This window comes from Palaemon carinicauda, chromosome 6 (assembly GCF_036898095.1).
Source record: "Palaemon carinicauda isolate YSFRI2023 chromosome 6, ASM3689809v2, whole genome shotgun sequence".
NCBI classification, from domain to species: Eukaryota; Metazoa; Arthropoda; class Malacostraca; order Decapoda; family Palaemonidae; genus Palaemon; species Palaemon carinicauda.
The window spans coordinates 150,450,776-150,474,215 of record NC_090730.1 but is presented as its reverse complement, the minus strand read 5'-3'; the positions used below and the strand labels follow the sequence as shown (position 1 = coordinate 150,474,215).

The 23,440-nt window shown below is 41.9% G+C and overlaps 1 protein-coding gene across 1 annotated transcript in view; it reads left to right on the top strand.

The window, feature by feature from the left end:
• Nucleotides 1-23,440, top strand: part of LOC137642727 (sucrase-isomaltase, intestinal-like) — a 73,762-nt gene that overhangs the window by 46,584 nt on the left and 3,738 nt on the right. Inside the window, exons 14-17 of the mRNA XM_068375552.1 lie at nucleotides 82-205; nucleotides 1,619-1,742; nucleotides 15,965-16,126; nucleotides 22,248-22,393. Of these exons, the coding sequence (XP_068231653.1) occupies nucleotides 82-205; nucleotides 1,619-1,742; nucleotides 15,965-16,126; nucleotides 22,248-22,393 (556 nt within the window). The remainder of the gene's footprint in view (nucleotides 1-81; nucleotides 206-1,618; nucleotides 1,743-15,964; nucleotides 16,127-22,247; nucleotides 22,394-23,440) is intronic.

The following is a 23,440-nucleotide window of genomic DNA, read 5'->3' as shown; positions in this document are numbered from 1 at the left end:
CCCTCTGTTTAATGGTTCATATGTCGAAAGGGAGTTTCCAATTTTTTTTTTTTTTAAGTAATTTCACGTCTTCCATCACAGGCATATTGGAGTTCAACTTGTTTGGGATACCTATGGTTGGAGCAGACATTTGCGGTTTCAACGGAAATGCGACCATGGAGCTCTGCGCTAGGTGGATGCAGCTTGGGGCTTTCTATCCATACAGGTGACTAGTTCAATTCCATATGAATGCGGTGACTGCTTTTTTTCATATCTTATAAGCTAACTTTGCACCAAACAGCCAATGCTGGGATGATGGGATCACTGCTCAAATCGTGTATGGACGTTAAGCTAGTGTTACAAGAGCAAGAATAGTGCATGACTGGAATTTCGCCACCTGTGGCTATTTGAAGCAAATTCAAACTGTAAGAGGCTTTTGGATAACATTGAACAGGTCTATGACAGTACCATAAAGGCAGTTCTCGGCAAATGCTTTAATTTTTTAAGGGAGATTTTTAAATTAAAATCACTAAAGCACTTCTCAGTTATAAAGATTTCACATAGTTACTACCCATCAATCTATCTATCAATCTATATGTCTTATTTTAAACTATATTTCTTTGTCGAGTTGTAATAGGTTTCTTTTCGTTACCACCATTGTGCTTAGCTCTAAAAAAACGCCCACTTTCTAAGAGCATGAGATTTGTCCGAAAACACAAAGCTACGAGGGAGGTTAAAACTACATTTGAATCGGGACTGGAGAAGCTCACAAGAGCAGAATCTAGAAGGCAGATATTAAGAAGTTCTGAGTCAAATAATATGAAAAATGTTGAGCGGAACAGAATTTTAAGTAAAAAAAAATCAATAAGGGAAGAATGTAAAAACAATTTTAGAGGAGAATTCTAAAAGTAACATTTAAAAGGAACTGAACGATGTTGGTAATTTCATTTAGTTGGCATATCCAAGATGGAATTCTGTATTTTTTTTCTCCAAAGATAAGAAGACAGATTCTATGGCTTTAATGAAGTTGATGAGAACTAAGACAGGAATTGGTGCCTATAATCTCTTGTGACAGCCTGTCAAAAGAGAAGCTGTTTCACAATAGCAATTACCGAGAACGTTTTATCAAAACATATCAAAGCCAGAGATTGAATTGTTATTTTTCTTATAATTTGTACAAAATTAACTTCATACTGTTATGCAAAACCTACAAAATGGAATGCTATCTTATTGTAATTGAATGGAATATAGAGTGATTTATGATCAAGTCAAAAATTAGGGAAGGGGAATGTGTCTCTTTACACTTTGAGATGATCCGACGATTGGTTACTTACAATGCAGAGAAAATGATGAAGATGGGAAATTTCTTAAGAAGTAAATTCTAGTTGTAGAAGTTTACTTGATAAGAAATGTTTGCATGTATGTATGTAGGCAATTCTACCCACGATTAGGCATATAGGTCTACTTAACAGGTATTTTTGTATTGCACCCCGTCGTTATTCTAAAAAATCATCGCTTGATTGCTATTCATCCCACGATTAGGCATAGGTCTACTTAACAGGTATTGTTGTATTGCACCCCGTCGTTATTTAAAAATTATCGCTTGATTGCTATTCATCTCATAAAATTCTATTTGCAGTCGTAATCACAACTGCGAAGAGGACCAAGACCCGACTGTCTGGCCTGAAGTGGCGGCAACATCGGCCGAGTACCTCCACATCCGTTACAACTTGCTTCCTTACCTCTACTTGCTATTCCGGAGAGTATGTTACAGCTCGTTCTCATTTCTATTACTGTACTATTTTTATCGTTATCATTCTACAATTTCCCAGGAACTTATTCATTCGTTATGCTTTTAAAAGGAAGGTAGGCTATCGTATTAAACAACGAATCTGGGACTGTAACTTCACTAGTAGGCCCATTTACTCTATTATACTATGCTGTCCACGGCGTCAGTGATGCTATTGGAGGTATTTGTCTGCAAGACCACGCTCTCCATATACTGCCAAATTATGTAAAGCTATTTTTTTTCCTTTATCACTTTTTCATAATTTAAAACAATTCGCCACATGGGAAACAAGTAAAAATTACAAAAAACTATAGTACCATAAAAAAAAAAAAAATATCCTGGTTTCCTCACTAAACGACCTGGAACTGATATCGTCATCATAGTTAATCAAACAGAAGTTCGTGATGCCAGCGTACATTTGATATAAATTCAAAATAAATACTAACTTAAAAATTAAGTAATTACTCAAAGGTGTCACCAAGTGTCACTATTTTTTAATTGTATATTTTATTGAAACTTTGGGGTAATTACTCCATTTTGAATTTAGTATATATTTTCACAATAGTTTTGCATAATTTGGCAGTACAGTATATGGAGAGCGTGGTCTTGTAAACAAATACCCATTGGGGTGCCATCAATAATACACAATAAAACGGATTTTGAGCGAAGCGAAAAATCTATTTTTGGGTGAGATAGCCATGGCGTCCTGATGGAAGGTTCCTTTTTGGTAGCTTCCTTGGGTAAATAACTACTAAGATATTCCCAGAGAATTTAACCACAGGTTATCACAGAATTCTAACTTCTGGAGCGAGTATCCTAAAGGTTTCCCTTGTAATAGTGGAGCAGCCAAAGTGTGATTTTGACTAGAATCATTCATTTGGTGATACAAGCATGAAATTTGGTGTGAATGTGCTATGTAGGTCATGTTTTAAGAAAAAAGTGCTAGCCATCAAGAATTCCAAGATGGCGGCCATTATTTCCAAGATGGCCGCCAGTTAATGGAAAAACAATGTTAAACCATAAAAGTGCTCAATGTTTCACATCTTGGTGCAAAATTATTGATATATTTGCCTTCTTTGGTGCATCTCTGGTGAATAAGGTAGATTTCCTGCATAAATAAATACTATTTATACCCTTACAACATCAAGAAGCATTAATAACAGTCATAAATACCATTGCTTTCTGCCTATAAGTCCTCAGTTGATAAATAGAGTAGAAGATTAATAAATGTTAGTAAAAATGATAAATAAATAAAGTATAATAATAATAAATAGTAGATAAATAATTCATTGTTGCCCCTTAAAAGGACTGCTAATGCCGGGGTCGTAAAAAGGATGAGCTCTTTTTATCTAAAAAATACCCCCACGGCTTGCGAACCACAAAGCCTCTGGCAGTCAAGTCCCACCCTAGCCTTCTCGTGCTACTATCAATCACACAATGGACAAAGTTAGGGAAGCTGTGGCATTTCTAAACCCAGGACAAACCCCAGTTTTAACAGCTGATCAGCCACTTTACACACTGGCTAAACAAATTCAGTGGAGTTGGCCAGATAAATATGGAGAGGACAAGTTTGTAATCATGTTTGGTGGACTGCATATCGAGATGACTGCATTGAAGTCTATTGGGTCAATGCTAGAAGACAGTGGATGGACTGGTGCTCTTGTTGAAGCAGAGGTGGCCTCTTCTGGCACAGCAGATTCGTTTCTGACCGCTTCTAACGTCACTAAGACTCGGCAAGCCCACCAGATTACAGCATGCAGCTTGTACACACTTTTGAAGAAAGCCTACAGCAAATACCTTGATGAACACACACACGATGAGGACAAAGCCATCACATTGGAAGAATGGTGTGATGCACAAAAGAATAAGAGCCCACAGTTTAAGTTTTGGTTCTTGATTCTCAACATGGAGCTGACCATTTTCACACTTATACGAGCGTTTAGAGAAGCAAACTTTAACCTCTATCGTGAATCACTGTCAGAACTGATGCCATACTTCTTTGCAAACAACAATGTTAATTACGCACGATGGGTTTCAGTTCATCTTAGTGATATGCTAAGCCTAGAGAGGTAACACCCAGAGGTTGCCAGAGAATCCCATGAGGGGAATTTCGTTGTTCACAAATCAGAGAGGAGCTTCTCATCAATGGCTATTGACCAACCCCATGAACAAAATAATGCACTCATCAAAGGAGACGGGGGAACTATTGGCCTGACAGAGGATCCGTCTGCTCTTCGAAGATAGATGGTTTCTGGACCAGAAATAAGCCGATTGGTATCAAATTACGAAACAGCATCCGTGAGTAAAGATGTAAAGAAATTAACTCGTCACCATGATCAGTCGCCAAGTACTCAGAAGACGTTCCTGGAAAAAGTACACAAACTCACCCTAGTGCTAGAGGAAATGGGCAATCCATTTGCAGAAGAGACAGATGATCTTTTAAAGCTGGATACAAATGACATAGTAGATCCTTCTGCTGCTCAACTAGTTGCAATGCATTATGAGAGAGGAAAAGAACAGTTCGAAACATTCATGGAGAAGTTGCAGTCTGATAGAGATTTCTTCTACAAGCCAATCAAAAAGAACAATACTGGCTTCTTCAAAACTGGGCCAGAGTCATCCAAAGTATCTGAGACTAGAGTACTTAAGGAAGACTGTCAACTATTTTCTCGCCTGTTTATCTCCTGTCAAACAAGAGGATGTGACCTACAAGAATTTTTCAGACATGAGAACCAGCCTTATCCTCCTTCACTCAGCAAGAAAGGTAACCTACGCGCATATACTAAGGCTGATTTGGTGGATGTTCTCCAGATGAAAGTGAGACTACCTGAGTCAAAGCCAGACTCGGATGTCTTCATTGTGGATGGTTCATCACTGGTAAATGCAGTTTTACCAAAGACATCAAAGACGTTTGAAGAATATGCCACGAAGGGCATCCTCCTCAAAATAGAAATGTACAGTAGAAAACACAAGAGAACAGACATCATCTTTGATGTATATCATAAGTCAAGTCTGAAGTCAGAAGCTAGATTAAAAAGAGGAAAAGCTATCAGGGGAGAGTTACTGAAAAGAGTAAAACGCCTACAAACTGGAAGAGTTTCCTCCGGAACAGAGCTAACAAGACAGAGCTCTTCCACTTTCTTGCTGATGCAGTAGCTAAAATGACTACGGAAAATGTAGTCATTGTGACGAAGGAAGAAGATGCCCTTACGATTGCCAGTTACACCAACATGAGCCTAGAGGAATTGGCTCCCTGTACACATGAGGAGGCTGACACACGTATATTCTTACATGCCTGGCATGCAGCTACGGAAGGCTACAAATCTGTTATGATCGACGCAAACGACACAGACGTCATTGTGATTGCCATTTCACAGATGCCTTCTCTCAAAGCAATCGGCCCGGAGCAAATGTGTATTAGATTTGGAAAAGGTGAGCACACTAGATGGATTCCTATTCATGACCTGGTGTCTATCTTAGGATCAGAGAAGTCCAACGGGATGCTATTCTTCCATGCCTTTACTGGGTGTGACGTTGTGTCAGGTTTCAACGGCAAAGGGAAAAAGACAGCATGGCAGACATGGTATGTCTTCAATGATGCCTCTGCCACCTTTGCAAAACTTAGCCGCAGGCCATCTGAGATTAAGGAGTCTGATCTACATGTTCTGGAGAAATATGTGGTTCTTATGTATGACCGGTCGAGTACAACATCTTCTGTAGACGAGGCAAGGCTTGATCTCTTTGCATGAAAGCAGAGGTCATATGACATGATTCCACCAACAAAAAGTGTACTGAAGGAACATGCCAAACGAGCAGCCTACCAAGCAGGTCATATTTGGTGGCAGTGTGTTAATTGTCAGCCAGAACCTCAGTTTCCTTCCAAGTGGGGATGGTCAAAAAACGGTGATGACTGGGAAGTTGTATGGACAATGCTGGAACCCATTTCAAAGAGCTGCCGTGAACTGACAAAGTGTGGATGCAAGACAGAGTGTGGTGGAAGGTGCAAGTGTGTAAAGAATGGATTATTCTGTACTTTACTCTGTAGTTGCCCTTGCCAGAATTCCTAGGAAAAAAAACTGATGAACAATGATTGGACTTTTGGCCAGAGTAGGTTGAGTATTGTTATGGACTCTTAGACATTGGCATATGTAGCAAATGACGTCATTTGACGGCCATCTTGTAAAATGGCTGCCATATTGGACCCTCAGAATGATTAGTGGTGTTCCCACACCAAACCCAGACAAAGAGAACTCATCAAGTATCTGAGTAAGAACTTTAATGGCACGTAGTACTGCAATATTCTGCCTTAAAAAGGACCATATGGCGGCCATCTTGGAAAATGGCCGCCATATTGGAATTTCAAGTGGCTAGCACTTTTTTTTCAAAACCTAATGCAAAATAAATAATTATGCCAAATTTCATGCTTGTATCATCAAATGAACGATTGTTTCACTTATCTGCCCTACTATAAGACATCGTATATCAACAGGGGACGCATGTATTAACGCGCCACATAACTATCTACATCCCGAACAGAGTTAATGCTTCGGTGTGTAAAGGCGGAGAATAGCTGGGAGCCGTTCCATAGCTAATCTCATCCGTGGCTACTTTTGGTACTCGAGACGTAAACAAACGGGCGCCATTGCTTAAATGACGTCACGTCCGTCTTCATCCTGAAGCCAGTTGCTTGCCGATCACCATGATACAGCAGAGCAGGGTGGGACCTAAAAACTGGACGAAGTAGCAGGGAGGGTCCATCAGGACGCCATGGCTATCTCACCCAAAAATAGATTTTTCGCTTCGCTCAAAATCCGTTTTTTGGGCTCAAGCCATGGCGTCCTGATGGAAGAATACCAGAGAATCAATGTATCGTGGTAGATTTTCCCCTATTGGTAAGTGCCAAGGGCTTTGAACAATATAGCATAGTAATCTTAATAAAGAACCGTAGGGAAGAATCTTCCTGCCCCCCTTGGCAGTGAAGTTCCCACGGGCCATGCCGAGATCAAAGTGGTTATCGAAGGGCTATTCACCTTGTTAGAAGAACCTGAAGAACTTGGAGACGAGACTGAATGGTTGGCATTCGTATCGGAACATTCTGGAAGGCAGACAAGTGGTGGTTGGACACTGTGTGCTGAGAAGGTTGGTTTCGTCTCCAGGGTATGAAGAGTAAGTATTCGTATTGGAATATTACGTTGTAAGAGTGAATATAAAATAAGGGTTAGGACCTTAAAATCTCCATGAACCATAGGGAAGGGGATAATAAAACTATGACAGGCATGTATTTCATAGTAAGTAGGAGCGGATTGAGACGCACAAGTAATAAAATAGGAATTTTATTTTACAGTTGCAGAAATTAAATGAATTGCAGCAACAAGTAAAGTTAATTTACAGTAAATTATAATGTACATAGTAATAAAGACTTGCTCTTGAATCTGAAACGGAATTTTAAATTTATTAGTAGGCACTCGTTCTCGAGGAACGTTAGTCTTTGATTAAAACACATCATGCTCTAGGCATGCGGCACTTGTGTGACGACTATGACATTTCACCTGGGATAAGAACAGTTATAAGAAAGCACTAAGTGTTTTCGACATCACTATGTATCGCTCGAGGGTCAACATAGGCACCCGAAGAGTTAGAGTCCCAAGTAACTCGCTGTTCTATGCAGAGTTAGGTGCAGGTTTCATAACACTACCTGCGGCTACCACAAAATGTTTGACTTCGTGCACTTGTTTCGCATAATGTTTGAAGAAAACACGCGAGGACTTCCAGCCTGTGAAGCTTTTAAGGCTTTCGAAATACATACTCTGAAAGAAATTCAGAGACGATGCAACTTTTCTAGGATCGTGACCGGCGGGTGTACTGTCGGGATCCGCTCTGCGAATGAAGTAGGTGATTTTCGCTCTTAGTTGTTTCAGTGACAGGTCGCTGCCCGATGTTTCTCCTTTGAAGAGTTGGCCTCCACCAAAGTTCGAAGTCCTGCGAAGATAGACCTTGAGGCTCTCTACTGGGCATAGAGAGGCATCTTCCTTCAGGGGGCATATTCTCCAGGGGCCCCATCTTTTGGTGGGTAATTCGTTTTTGGCGAGAAACGTCGGATCCGGGGAGAGGGTAATGTCTCCTGAATCAGTAAACAGGATATGACCCTCTTCTCTTGACAATGCCACTATTTCGCTGACTCGGGCTCCTGAGGCAAGAGCAAAGAGAAATATAACTTTCTGAGTCAGATCCTTGAGAGGGCATGAATCATTATCCAAGTTGGAGGCGAAATGGAGCACCTTGTCCAATGACCAGGAGATCGGTTTCGGTGGGGGTGCTGGGCGTAGACGAGCGCATGCTTTTGGCAGTTTATTGAAGATGTCGCTGGACAGATCAATTTGGAAGGCATACAATAGTGGTCTAGTCAAGGCCGATTTGCAAGTTGAAATCGTATTGGCTGCTAATCCCTGTCCATGAAGGTGAATGAAGAAGGACATGCAGAAATCAATTGTGATTTCCTTAGGATTTTTTGTCTTGACGAAAGAGACCCATTTTCTCCAAGATGATTCGTATTGCCGTCTTGTGGATTCGGTCTTGTATTCCTCGAGGAAGTCTAGACTTTTCTTCGAGATCCCAAACCTCTTCTTTGTGGCTAGGGAGAGAAAATCATGAGATGAAGGTCCTTGATTTTCGATGATGAAGCGAAGACAGTCGACTTCTGTACTTGTTAGGAGAGAACTGGGCCCGGGAGAGGGATCAGCTTGGGCTGTAGCTCCAGGACCAGGGGGTACCAGTTGCTCCGGGGCCACTTGGGAGCCACTAGGGCCGCTGTCCCTTTGAAGGTTCTCAGCTTGGAGAGGACTTTCAGCAGAAGGTTGGTGGGAGGGAACAGGTAGATCTTGGACCATCTGTTCCAGTCCAGTGACATGGCATCCACTGCTTCTGCCTTGGGGTCCTCGTACGGGGCCACGTATCGAGGAAGTTGATTGTTGTCGCTCGTTGCGAAGAGATCTATCTGAAGTTCTGGGACTTGGTGAGAGATGAAGGAGAATGATCTTGCGTCTAGAGACCATTCCGACTCTATCGGGTTTGTCCGAGATAGAGCATCCGCTGTCACGTTGCGGAATCCTTGTAGGTGAACTGCAGACAGGTGCCATTTCTTCTTCTCTGCCAGACGGAAGATTGGGAGAAGCACCTGATTTATCTGGGGCGATCTTGAGCCTTGGCGATTGAGACATCGAACTACCACCGAGTTGTCTAGGGTTAGACGAATATGGATTGAGGGAGGCGGGGAGAGTTTCTTCAGAGTTAGAAGGACCGCCATGGCCTCCAAGATGTTGATGTGAAACGTCTTGAACAGGGGAGACCATGTGCCTTGAGCCTGTTTTTGGTGGGAGTGACCTCCCCAACCCTCCAGCGAAGCGTCCGTGTGGATGTTGAGTGATGGAGGTGGGTGTTGAAGAGGAATGGACCTTTTCAGGGCCTTTGCTTCCGACCACGGCTTGAGGAGAAGTCGAAGTCTGTTTGGGAGCCGTCTCTTGAGGTCTCTTCGAGCGATGGAGGCAGAACGTCTCCAGACTCCCGCGGCATCCTTTAGCTGTGCACGAAGCACTGGGTTTGTTACTGAGGCGAACTGTAGAAAGCCTAGAACTCGTTCCTGCTGGCGTCTTGAGATCTGCTTGGATTTCAGTAGTCGCTTGACAGACCCTGCTATTTCCTTCCTTTTCTTCTGGGGAATGGAAAGGCGGTGTGACTGAAGGTTCCATTGGATTCCTAACCATTGGAACTTCTGAGCTGGAGAGAGGCGAGATTTCTTCACGTTTATCTTGAATCCCAGGTGTTCTAGGTACTGGGTGACTTTGCTGCAGGATTTTAAACAATCCTCGGGCGATGGAGCCCAGACTAGCCAATCGTCGAGGTAGGCCATCACCTGGACGTCTCGGAGGCGGAGCTGTTGTACTATGGCGTCCGCCAGCTTTGTGAAGATCCGAGGGGCCACATTGAGGCCGAAGGGCATGGCCCTGAAGGCGTAGCTTTTCCTTTGGAGTCGAAATCCTAGGTAGGAGGAAGCGTGATGGTTCATTGGAACGTGCCAGTAGGCATCCGCCAGGTCTATGGAGACCGTGTAAGAACCTCGAGGCAGAAGGGTCCTTATCTGTTGAAGAGTCAGCATCTTGAATTTGTCGTTCGCTATGAACTTGTTGAGGGGGGATAAGTCCAGAATGACTCTGAGTTTGTCGGAGTCTTTCTTGGGGACACAAAACAGTCTCCCTTGGAACCTGGTGGACTTTACCTTCCTTATCACCTTCTTGTTCAAGAGATCTAGGACATATTCTTCCAGAAGGGGGGTTGATTGTTGGAAGAATTGCTGGAAGGTTGGGGGTGGTTGAGTCCAACTCCAGCCTAGACCCTTCTTGACGATGCTGTGTGCCCAGGGATCGAAGGTCCAACGATCCTGGAATTGGCAGAGTCTTCCTCCCACCGGAAGCACTTCATTGCTTCTGGTGTCCCGAGGGCTTACTGCCTCGGCCGCTAGCTCCCTTTCCTCCTCTGCCTCTGGAGGGACGGCGAGACGCGTCTCTGCCTGCACCTCTGCTTGAGCCTCTACCTTTGGGACGAAAGGTAGTCGTCTGTTGCTCGAAAGCAGGGGTGAAAACCGGTGACTGTGACAAGACCGGTTGGGTGACCAGCTGAAAGGTCTGCTGTGGCTGAGCTGCCACTTGGGAGGTAGCGGGTCCCGGAAACTGACGTCTTGGTTGACGCTGCTGGGGTTTCTGTTTGGAAGATTTCCTCTTAGGTTGAGGTCCGTCGTCCTGAGAGGATTTCCTCTTTTTCGACATGCCCCACTTGTGGAGAAGGTTCCTATTCTCCGTGGCGGCTTTGTCGGTGATCTCCTTCACAAGGTCAGAAGGAAAGAGGTGTTTACCCCAGATGTTGGAGGAAATCAGCCTCCGGGGTTCATGTTTCACAGTGGCACTTGCGAACACGAATTCACGACAGGCTCTCCGAGCCTTCATGAAGTGGTACATATCCTTCACCAGGGTTGCCATGTGGGATTTGGCAAGTACCATGTAGTGGTCTGGTACTCTGGTGTCACAGGCCATGATGTCCAGTTGGACCTGGTGGGACAAGGATGCTGCGAGCCTCTCCTTCGTATCTTATTCCCGACGAAGGAGGTGATCGTTGAGTTTCGGGAGGTCTTCATTAAACTGACGTCCGGCGGCGTCAGGATCTAGCTTTCCCACCACGAAAGTATGCTGGATGTCCTTCCAGTGTCGAGCGTTGGGGGGAGTCACTATGGAGAAGGGTCTGCACTCCTCCAGTGCAGGGCAGGCTTTTCCCTCTTCCACACCCTTGAGGCACGCAGCGAAGGCCTTTTCCGTGAATGGAAGGACTGTATCCTCGGGTGCGACGTAGGTAGGGTGCTTCTTGCTCAGGGCCGGAAGCTTAGAGCAGGTAAAACCCCTACTTTTAAACGTATTGGCTAGCATAGCCTGGGCCTTCGCGAGATCGAACACTATCTCCTCTTTTGGTTCGGTCTCTTCTTTAGAGGCAGGTTCAGAGCGAAGCCGGACGTAACAGTCCGGGTAGGCCTCGAAGTTTGGGAAGAACTCCACGTCTTCCAGGGGGACCGTGCCGATCTTGTCGCTGACGAAGATCCTGCCGGTCGCGATAACCATATGCTCAGCATACCTCCATGGGTTGGCATGTGAGCAAGCGGGGAGATCCTTAACCGAGATCTTCTTCGGTTCTTTGGATCCTATCATGGACCTGATGAACTCCTGATTTTCCTTCAGTCTGTCGTCCATGATGGCTTTGATCATCCGGAACATCTCTTGGGCGGATGGCATGGGTTCCGGGGTAGTGGAGGTAGACGGGAAAGACACTTCCGTCGGTGTAGGAGTAGGGGCGGTGATGGAAGGAGGAGCGACCTCTTGCTCCGACTCGGTGTATTCCACCTGGTCCTCATCATCTTCAGCACCTTGAGCCATAAGGGTCTTCTCCGTGTCCTCCGAAATATCCGACATGTGTTCATCATCTTCGGAATCCAGGTGGCACTCGTGCATGGACTGGGCCATGACTACATTTGGTTCCACCGTAATTTGGACAGTGGGGATCAAATCCTTGGGCACCACAGAATCAGGGGAGGCCTTTGGGAACAGAAGGGACCTCAATTCTTCAGTGGCCAGGTACGGTCCGGTGGCATTCTTCTGGAAGCCACGCACCCACTTGCGTAGCTTCTCCCGAGAAGTGTCCCTGACCTCCGCTGAGGGAGGGTTATGGAAGGCATCAACTAGGTGAGCCTGGCAGACCGTACAGTTCAGTGAGTCCCAGAATTTCAAATCCCCTTTCTTGTTAGCACAAGGGGCGTGAGTCCTGCAAGCCGTATGCCCGTAGAAGTGCGGGCGTTTCACAGCGCAGAAGTCGAAGTCACACTTCATCTGCTCCTCCTGTGGAAGAAAGAGAAAATGAGTATGGGGGGAGTCATAAGAATGGCACTTAAGCTAAGTTAATATTAATCATTAATTTTAACGTGATAAAGGGTGTGATGCACAGAGGATTGAGATAGTAAAGAAACATACCCCGTGCATCCCGCCCGGCTGGTTACCGTAAGCTTCATCCTTGGATAATCCGAGGTGGCCGAAGGCGCAGGATAGAATTCCAGTAGGAGTCCATAGGGCAATGGAATTCCATGGGAATTGCCAAGGATAAGTTTGGGACTGAGGCCACTCAGTCCCAAATTAGGGGGCTAAAGGATCCCCAAGGGTAACTGCTTCCGGCAACCAGCCGCGCTAAGATACACGCAGCATGCTGGAAATCTGAAGAATGCAAAAAGACAGCATGATTACCAGTAGAACAGTACCAAGGTACTGATCCATTAACGTAAACAGGCCATCTGGTTGCAGTGTAGGGCTATCAGTATTAGATGATAGCTAATAGAAGGGGGTGCAAGTCGTCTTGACGCCTCCGGAAGGTTCCGGCAGACCTCCGGCACGCCGGAGGCCGCTCCAGCAGAGTTTGTGGCATTAGGACAGACAATATAAGTCAAGAGTAATACCAGGGTGGCGGCCGCCGGCACAACGGCGGCACGCCGGCAGAGGGAGCGGCGGCTCCGGCAGCCGGAGGATGCCAGATTGGTGACAGGAACAAGGATGGTTATAGCAGAACCGGGTTGCCGGCAGTGGATGCCGGCACTCCGGGGGCCGGCCGGCGGGCGGACGGCCAAGCTATGAGGAAGGGGGAGAGCCATCAGCTGGAAGCCGCCGGCAGGCGGCAGTCCCCCGGCACACGGAGGACTGGCGGCCATGGGGGTATGGGGTGAGTCACCAAGGTAGGAGGTGGGGAGAAGAGAAGAGTCTTCCATGGAAGGGGTTCTGTACCAGAGCGGCCACTAAGGAAGGGAGGACACTCCCTAACCTAAGGTAAGGCAGCCTGACTGAAACGGTGCATGGGTACAGTTTCAGCAAGGAACAGAATGACCCTTCCAAAACCTAACCTAGAGCAGGGATGAACGTCCTGAACTAGGAAGGATAGAAGACATATCGCTATCGCAGGAAAGTCGTAGACTTAGTCCTAGCAATAGAGGAAAGACTAGCCGTTCCTCACTCTCAGGCGCAACCCTAAGAGGGGTTCATTCCCTTAGGGAGGACAGAGAGGCGATAACATACTCTGGTAAGAGCTTGATCCCCTTACGTGGTAGGGGGAGCAAGGCTACACAGAGGGAATGCCCAAGGGCAGGGGGATGAAGGAAGCATATAGGGCTCCTACATGTAGGTTAGGTTAGGAAGGCACACTAACTAACCTATCCCCTATATGGTCCCTGAAGGCGAAAACACTTGCATCACAGTCAATAGTATTGTAAAATAATGCCACTATCTTCATAAGTAAGTCTAGGATCACTGATAAAATCATGCATGAACACTAATATGGGCGCTCTGGCCTGGGGGCTATAGTAGCCAACTGGTATGGGGTCAATCGATGACCGGTAAAAAAGCGTCAAAACACGATATAAAAGTTCCTAGCTATGAAGACTAAATAAACTAATATTATCAATTAGTAAATAAGGCCGGAAGCGTTGTTGTGGCTAACTAAATAAGGCATGCAGAACAACAACGACGCCATAAAATGGCGGGTCCGGTAGAGGCACAGCTCTGCCACAAAACAACAAATATCTCGAAAAGTAATATTTACTTTACGGTCAGAGCTTAACTAAACAATACTGGAACCTTGTACTCAACTTTCCAGAAGAAGGCGAGGCCGAAGGTAGCGACATGATAGAGATGCAAGGCGATAAAGATAGCACAGGGAAAATCCGTCTAAGTAAGGCGAGCTACTGTACAAAGGATGGAGACGGACGTGACGTCATTTAAGCAATGGCGCCCGTTTGTTTACGTCTCGAGTACCAAAAGTAGCCACGGATGAGATTAGCTATGGAACGGCTCCCAGCTATTCTCCGCCTTTACACACCGAAGCATTAACTCTGTTCGGGATGTAGATAGCTATGTGGCGCGTTAATACATGCGTCCCCTGTTGATATACGATGTCTTACAAGGGAAACCTTTAGGATACTCGCTCCAGAAGTTAGAATTCTGTGATAACCTGTGGTTAAATTCTCTGGGAATATCTTAGTAGTTATTTACCCAAGGAAGCTACCAAAAGGAACCTTCCATCAGGACGCCATGGCTTGAGCCCAAAAATTAATCTATACCGTTCAAGAAGCAGCCTTGTAATATATCTCTTAAATTGTTACTATGTCATTTCATGGGTAAGTCGATATTAGCCATCTTGTGTGTCCGTGCCCCTGGTAACTAACTTTTATGTCTTCCCTGAACCCTTTAAAGTATAGAATAAGCTCCACTAGATCTTTGAAATACTGAAGATATTAAGGCTTTCAAGAGGACACTGAAAACTATCTTTTTTTCTGAGTTGTACAATAATGTGGATTTGACAATAAACTAGCAATATGCAGTGTGAAATGCTGAATGCCTTGGAATATATACGATAAAATGAATTACTAAAGGTCCAAAGAGAGTAGAGAAGTTTCTAAATCTTTAATCTTGGACGAAACATTTACTTAATGACTTGCTTGTGCTCCGGTCTTTAATACAGCCCTATAATATTTGCAAATATAATTATCCAGGTGGCTACATCTAGCCTATCAGGTCCTGTACTTTCTAAATAACTGGTTGGTGATAGTCTTCCTTGTAGGTAGTAGGTTGGCGAGGGCACCAGCCACCCGTTGGCGTACTACCGCAAGAGAGTTATTGGGTTCCTTGACTGGCCCAGACAGTACTACGTTGGATCCTTCTCTTTTGTTTTGGTTACTGCTCATTTTCCGTTTGCCTACACATACACCGAATAGTCTGGCCTATTCTTTATGTATTTTCCTCTGTCCTCATACACCTGACAACATTGAGATTACCAAACAATTCTTCCTCGCTCAAGGGGTTAACTACTGAAATGCAATTGTTCAGTGGCTACTTTCCTCTTGGTAAGGGTCGAAGAAACTCTCTAGCTATGGGAAGCAGCTCTTCTAGGAGAAGGACACTCCAAAATCAAACCGTTGTTCTCTAGTCTTGCCATAACCTCTGTACCATGGTCTTTCACTCTCTTGCGGTAGAGTTCTCTTTCTTGAGGGTACACCCGGGAACACTATTTGGTCTTATTTCTCTTCCGCTTGTTTTTTAAAGTTTTTATAGTTTATATGTGAAATGATTATTTAAATGTTGTTACTGTTCTTAGAGTATGTTATATTAATTGTTAATTACTTTTCTTGTAGTTTCCTTATTTCCTTTCCTCACTGGGCTATTTCCCTGTTGGAGCATTCTGCTTTCCCAACTATGGTTGTAGATTAGCGAATAATAATAATAATAATAATAATAATAATAATAATGATAATAATAAAGGCTCTTAAAAGTGAACAAGAATTATATGCGTTTTTTATTATTTTATCATTTGATTAAACTATCTAATAGCAAGTGTTTGATTTTTAAAGTAAACCTAAATATCGACTTACTTTTGAATTTTTCTTCGCCTCTGTTACTAGAAATGCGATCATCGTTATCACCAAGAGAGAGAGAGAGAGAGAGAGAGAGAGAGAGAGAGAGAGAGAGAGAGAGAGAGAGAGAGAGAGAGAGAGAGAGAGAGATTATTCAATTTATCATATCCTTTGACAATTATTGAGATTTACCTTAAATTTAATCTTACCCTTTTAAGGCTCATCTCTTCGGCGAATCTGTGGCTCGTCCTGTCTTCAGCCAGTTTTTGGGCGACACCAAAGCCCTCGAGATTGACGACCAATTCTTTTGGGGTAATGGTATTATGGTGGCTCCAGTAATCACCGAAGGAGCAACCAGCAGGACAGTATATTTCCCAAAGGTAAGCATTGCCACTGTTGCTTCTATTTTTACAAAAGTACAAGAAATCGTGATATTTATAAAAGCGAAAGGTATTTGAATATTACTTGAGAAGAATGATGGGAGGGAAATGGGAGAATGGAAATGTTTTAGTTCTTGGGTTATACTGAATGTAGCAAAACATTATTTGAAGCCCGAATTACAATTATCGCCATGGTCAGTAAAGCCGTACTAGTCAGGGCCACCCATACTAGATTGGTTTGCTGTGAGTGATCACACGAAAATCTCCCACCATCACCAATCCGCAGTGAACACTGTAGGGATGAAAATGGCCATACCCCAGCCATAACTAAGGACATACCTGAGGCCTTTGTCCTGCGGTGGACTAGAAACGGCTGCATTTGTTTTATATTGTTGTTGATATGCAATTATATGTTTACTGCAAAGAATAAGAGTTGAGAAAAACTATTTTCGAGGGGTTTGAGGACTGTTCTACTTATGTAGATCAAAAGGGAATTATGAGATTTTATGTCAAGTGTAGAACGTTAAATAAAAACTGTCAGGTGGTGGTGCGTAATCTTGAAGGAAAGATAGACTTTACTCCAAGGAATGTACTGTATGTGCACCGTAATTAAACTTAGGGAAGTATTTCGGGGATAGCACAAATGGGGAAAGCAGTAAGTATGTGGACTTGAGCAGAATGACAGAAAGGAAAGAATATGATCAAATGTTTGTCCACATAGACTACGTTTTTCAAAAAAGGTAACAAATTAGCGCTGAATACTGAACGAGCCTATGCTAAAAGAATAAACCCAGTACAAATTTTGTTCAAGTTTATTCGTTGAATATGGGTTGAATAAAAAGTACAGGTGGGGTAAAACAGTAAATTGTTTGTAAAAGATTTTTTACAAATACATATTTAAAAAAAGAAAAGATGATTGAATGTAATTCTTTGGCAGGTCGCAGCAAAAGTTAGTACAGTCCAGTATAGTAAAGCCAAGCAGGGTTTCAAAGAATTATTTGATAAACTGCTTTTTTTATAATACAGCATCACCTCCGCTTTCCGCAGATCGTTAATTTGTCACAGAACTACGCGTTAAGAAGAATTGCAGGTGGCTGCATGCGATCACTAAGAACTGTGCTTTGGAAATTTCATGGGAATATAGTTGTGTTAGTAAGAAATTAGGCAATATTTTAGGTATTCATTCTACATGGCTAAATTAACAAAGTATCTACATTATTTAGTTAATGTCAGGACCTTGAGTCCGCGGGTGTGGACGTGTGTTTCAGTTCTCTGTATCGAATCTGGCTTTAAACGGAATCATTGTGTATCTCGTTGTTTATACTATGAAAAATCTCTTTGTGGGTGTTTGCTAGTGTTGATATTAGTGAAATATAGTGCTAAAAATCAGTGGTTTCCTTGTATGTGAGGTCTGTAGTGAAAGGCCTGACCCAGCATTTTTGCGTTGGGGTGGGGCTACTTGAAAAGTTCATTGAAAAATGATTCAATATGCCCGTCTTTAGAAAACGAAAAGGAAGACATATTCCCGTGAATGATCTCGGTCTATTTATGACTGAAATTGACGCGGTACTCACAGGAAGGGAGGAAAGTATAATGGCAGCAGTTTATGAAGAATGTGATGACGGAGGCAATCGTGGCATGTGTGGGCACTGTGAGTCTTATGTCGATGATGGGATGCAATGCGATCAATGCCGAAGATGGTACCATGATGAAGTAGCTTGCTCTAATTTAAGGGATGGTTCAAGTACTCTTTTAAAAAGCAGGAACATCATTTATAAATGTCCAAAATGTGTTGAGTCTGCATGTGTTGATGACATAACGAGACTAAGCATCATCATAGAGGAGATGAAGGTAAATGTACAACAACAGATGTCTGGTTTTATGGATATGATAACTGCTCAATACATGGATATGTGTCAAGAAATTGTCGAGCTGAAAGAGAAACTTATGGAATACGAAAAAGAGAATGTGACCAAGACTACATATGCAAGTAAGTTGAAATCAAGAAACACTTTGGTTATAAAATCTACGGAGGAAAATAAGAAGGCTTCAGATATCAAGAAAACTATCATGAAGAAGATAACCACGAATGTCGAACAGGTCAAAACCTCTAAACAAGGCCACTTGGTAGTTAATTTTGCGGATAAAACTGGGTTAGAAAAGGCTAAAAATGACTTAGAAGAGGTCAAGAATGACATTAAGGTAGAAGTAGATAAAAAGGATCTACTTAAACCGAAGATCAAGGTCTGCAATATTGATGAAAATGAAGATGATATAATTGCCAGTATAATGGAGAAGAATGAATGGTTGAATGATATATGTGAAAATGAAGAAGACTTTAAATTGATCAGGAAGTTTAAATCAAGACAAAGCGGTAAATTACACGTCATTATAAAGTGTAGTCCAACTATCAGGAAAGTCTTCCGTAAAAGAGATGATAGAGTATATACCACGCTTGGAGGATGCTGTAAAATCTATGATTCCTACAATGTATTTCAGTGTTATAAATGCCAAGAATTTGGTCATACTGCTGAAAATTGTAGCAAGACTCAGGTATGTGCCAAGTGTAGCCAGGATCATCGAACCACGGATTGTACTGTAAATACGTTAAAGTGTCATAACTGCACAATGAGGAATTACAATGATACGAATCATAAGACATATGATGATAACTGTAAAGTATACAAGGAGGAGCTTACCAGGATAAAAAATAGAACCGATCATGGAGTCTAGCCCATTGGTTAAGTGTGGTCTGATAAATATTCAATCGGTGGGGAATAAAACCTTAGAGATTAGAAATCTTATTAACGAAATGGAATTAGATTTATGCTTATTAACGGAAACTTGGTTGCAGGGAAATATTAGTGATAACTCAAAGATTCAGGAGATGACGCCGTGTACTCATGATTTCTATCACGTACCAAGAAAGGACAAAACTGGAGGAGGAGTGGGTGTCTTTGTGTCGAAAACTTTCTCTAGGGTTTCTATCATGAATGAAATGGTATTTGAAACGTTTGAATATATCTGTTTAAAACTGACAAGAAACAATAAGGTATTGAATATAATATCATTATATAGACCACCAGCGAGTAATATGACTAAATTCATTGAAGAATTTAGTATTCTTGTGGGTGTGGTGGACGATATTAAAAATACATTAATTGGTGGAGACTTTAACTGTTGGGTAGATGATGAAAATGATAATAAGGCTAAAGAACTCAAGGAAGTATTTGAGATGTTTAATTTAATAAACAGTGTTTTGGTATCAACGTTAGTAGGTGGTCATACACTCGACTTGGTCATATGTGGAAAAGACTCAGACCTAATAAAAAACCTTGAAGTGGAACCAGACTTTGAGATCTCAAAAACACATAAACTCATCACCTTTAATGTTAATATAAATTGCACCAGAGTATTGAAAAAATGGATCACATATAGGGAACGGGAAAATTTTGATGCTGAGAATTTTATTGAAGCTAGTGTAGCGCAAATGTCTTGTGTGAACACACAATGTGAACATATGGTAGACATAGAATGTGTTGGGTGCTATACCAAGAAATACAACGACAATTTTGGAAAAATGTACGATACCATGTGTCCCATAAAGAACAAACAAATAGTGGTACGCGAAAATGTTAGATGGTATAATAGTGAGCTATTAAAGGCAAAAAGACACAGACGTAAGATAGAAGGTAGATGGAAAAGAGCCAAATCCTTACAAGCCAGAAATCTATATAATAAGGCCAGAAATGACTATAACATCCTGTTAGAAAAAACAAAAAGAAAATTCTACAACGGCGAATGTAAAAAAACTAATAACATGAAGGACTTTCATAAAAACCTTGATGATTTGATGGGATTAAAGAAAAAATATGTCTTGCCTGACAATGTTTGTGCAGAGAGTTTTGCTATATTCTTTAGTGAAAAAATTGATAAAATCTATAGAGGCTTCCCCCAAAATCACTTGGAAGGACAGTCAGCTATGCCAGTGAAGGAGGGAAAGAAGTTAATAAAATTTAGGGAGATAAATATGTGCGACTTCTTAAAGGTTATGAGAGAGATGAAGAATACATATTGTGGAAACGACCCTTTCCCAAACAGTTCAATAAGTGAAGCTCCAAACAAACAAGTCGTATATAATATTTACCTGAACATAATTAACCTAAGTATATCGTAATCCTGTTTTCCTAGCTGTGAAAAAACTGCGTTGATCAAACCAATTTACAAAGGGAAAGGTGATGTAAACGAGCTAAATTCATATAGGCCCATTTCAAATTTATCCTACATGTCAAAGCTTATTGAAAAAGTCATAAGTGAGCAATTGTGGGCGCATATTGACGAGTTAGAGGTATTCCCGGAAAATCAATCGGCCTACAGAGCTAATCATTCTACAGAAACTACTTTGTGCTCAATAATGAATGATATGATAGGTCTTCTTGATGGGGGAAAGTGTGGAATTTTAATTATGTTAGATCTTAGTGCTGCTTTTGACACTGTTGTGCACGAATACTTACTTGACGACTTGAAGTCTATTGGAGTGACTCAGGAAGCACTGAAATTTTTGCGAAGTTACTTAGTGAACAGGAAGACTATTGTAGAAGTTTCTGGAAACCGATCCAATGAGAGAATACTTATGAAGGGTGTACCACAGGGTAGTGTCCTGGGCCCTATCTTGTTTAACATATATACTATCGAGCTATCACACATCTTGAAAAAACAAAAAGTGGGTTTTAAACTATATGCAGATGATACTCAGTTTTACCTCTCAATTTCAACAACACAAGATACAGGGAAGAAAATTGATGAGATAATGACTGAAATAAAAACATGGATGCAGAGGAAAAAGCTCAAATTAAATGATGATAAAACAGAATGTATGTTTTTTGGCACAAGGGTGGCTTTGAAGAATTACCAGTTAATTCAAAGTATAAAAATTGGTGATGCTGATGTTGGGATTGTGCCTGTTGTGAAAAATTTGGGTGTACTGATAGACTGTAATTTGTCAATGAAGGACCAAATTGTGAACACAGTGAAAGTGTGTAACTATCACCTGAGAAACATAGCATTTATTAGAAAATATTTAACAGAGGGCAGTACAAAAATTTTAGTGGTGAGTCATGTAATATCAAGGCTTGATTATTGCAATTCTCTGTACTACAAATTGCCCAATACACTACTAAGGAAGCTTCAAAATGTGCAAAACCGGGCGGCTAGACTGATAAAAGGCATTAAATTTCGGGAGAGAATAACTCCTGCACTGATCGATCTACATTGGTTACCTGTTAAGGCTAGGATTGAATTTAAAATTTGCTTGTTGACTCACAAAGCACTTACAGGTGATAAGCCTAAATATCTTCGTGATTGCTTGATCCCCTACCCTGAAGCTACCAGCGCCACTGTAAGAGTTAGACATGCAGATGACCCATATAGACTATTCGAAATTAGTGTGAATCATGCAATAGGAGGAAGAACGTTCAGTTATGCTGCACCGAGACTCTTTAACGACCTTCCACTCGATGTCAAGAATAGCACAAATGTGGCTGCCTTCAAGAAAAACCTGAAGACTTATCTTTTTAGAAAGTGTTATAATAGTGACCTGAAAACTATTAAGCCTGAATACAAATGCTAGCGAAATAACTGATAACGATACAGAGCAAAATATTAACTGGAAAGGAATTATTTTTTCATACACCAAGGCCCGCCTGAACAGACCTTTAGTGTTTGATGGAGGGCGAGAAATAAACCTCTAAAAGTAAAAGTAAGTAACAAATATCTTGTTCACATTCAAAGGGAACTGAACATGTTAATATATCATTATGAATAATCTTTCGAATTAAATTGTATTACCACGGTTGGAATGGCTTTAACATTATAATAATGTCTTGTTCCTGATTACAGATGACATCCTCGTGTAGACCTATTCCACGAACTGATTGTTATATTACAACTAATGAGTATTTCCAAATTCAAATATATAATAAATGAACCATTAGCACTTCTTTTTGTCTCATTGATATATTTTTTTTATTACAATTTCATTTTCCGTATTGCTGTCATTTAGAAGTTTATAAGATATCTTAATAATGCTGCACGGCCTTCCTTCGCTGATCTTCCATTTCAGGGCGAGTGGTATGAATCCGATGGCCAAAAGGTAGTCACAGGACCTGCTACCTTGGAAGTCAAGGCACCTTTGAACCAACTTCCATATTTTATGCTTGGGGGAAATATAATCCCCTTCCAGCCCTCTGGGCTGACTACAGCTGAAAGGTATTGGTTGCAGCTTTATGTCACTGTGATATGGTATTTGTTTGTCAAAGGTACACTCGGGCACACTATTCTATATTACACTATTCTATCTTATTTCTCTTCCTCTTGTTTTTTTTATAGTTTATATATGAAAGATATATTTTGATATTGTTATTGTTCTTAAAATGTTTTATTTTTAATGTTTATTACTTCTCTTGTAGTTTATCAATTTCCTTTAATCATTGTGCTATTTTTCCCTGTCGGAGCCCATGGGCTTATAGCATCCTGCTTTTCCAACTAGGGTTGTAGCTTTGCTAGTGATAATGATAATAAAAGGCAGAGTGGGTTTGGGATACAAAGTGACCCACTTACTATTTTTGCAATCCCTCTTTTATAAAGCATTACAAATTGTTCCCAGGTTTCTTGGCATAAATTTATTGCCGTCCTCTAAAGATATTTTGCGAGAATCTTATATCCTTCTTCCAGATGATAAAGTTATTAACTCATTCATAGATGCTTAATTATCCTCGAAATGATTATGTGAATATTGTATACGAAAATTTCACGTTATCTTTCTGGACTCAAAGCTATCATACATACATATACCAAGGGACTTTCCCCCACCTTTGGGGGTAGCCGACATCAAACAAATAAAAAAAAAAGGGACCGTTCCTCTCTACGTTCTTCCCAGCCTGAAGAGGGACTCAACCGAGTTCAGCTGGTACTGCTAGGGTGCCACAGTCCACCCTCCCCCGTTATCCACCACAGATGAAGCTTCATAACGCTGAATCCCTTACTGCTGCTACCTCCGCTGTCATCCAAGGCGACCGGAGGAAGCAGCAGGGCCTAAAACATAATCACAAATAACCCCCGTTTAATTTCATCCACTGACCATTGTCATCTGACAAGCAGACTGCCTGAGAATCTATGGTAACTATGAGATGATGAATATCCATGTTCTATAACTAAAAATTAGAATAGAAAAACTTCAACGTTTAATTTTACTTGAGAAATTTATTTTCAACTCATATCAGAGGTTTCATTTGTTTATAGCAAAAATCATGTCAG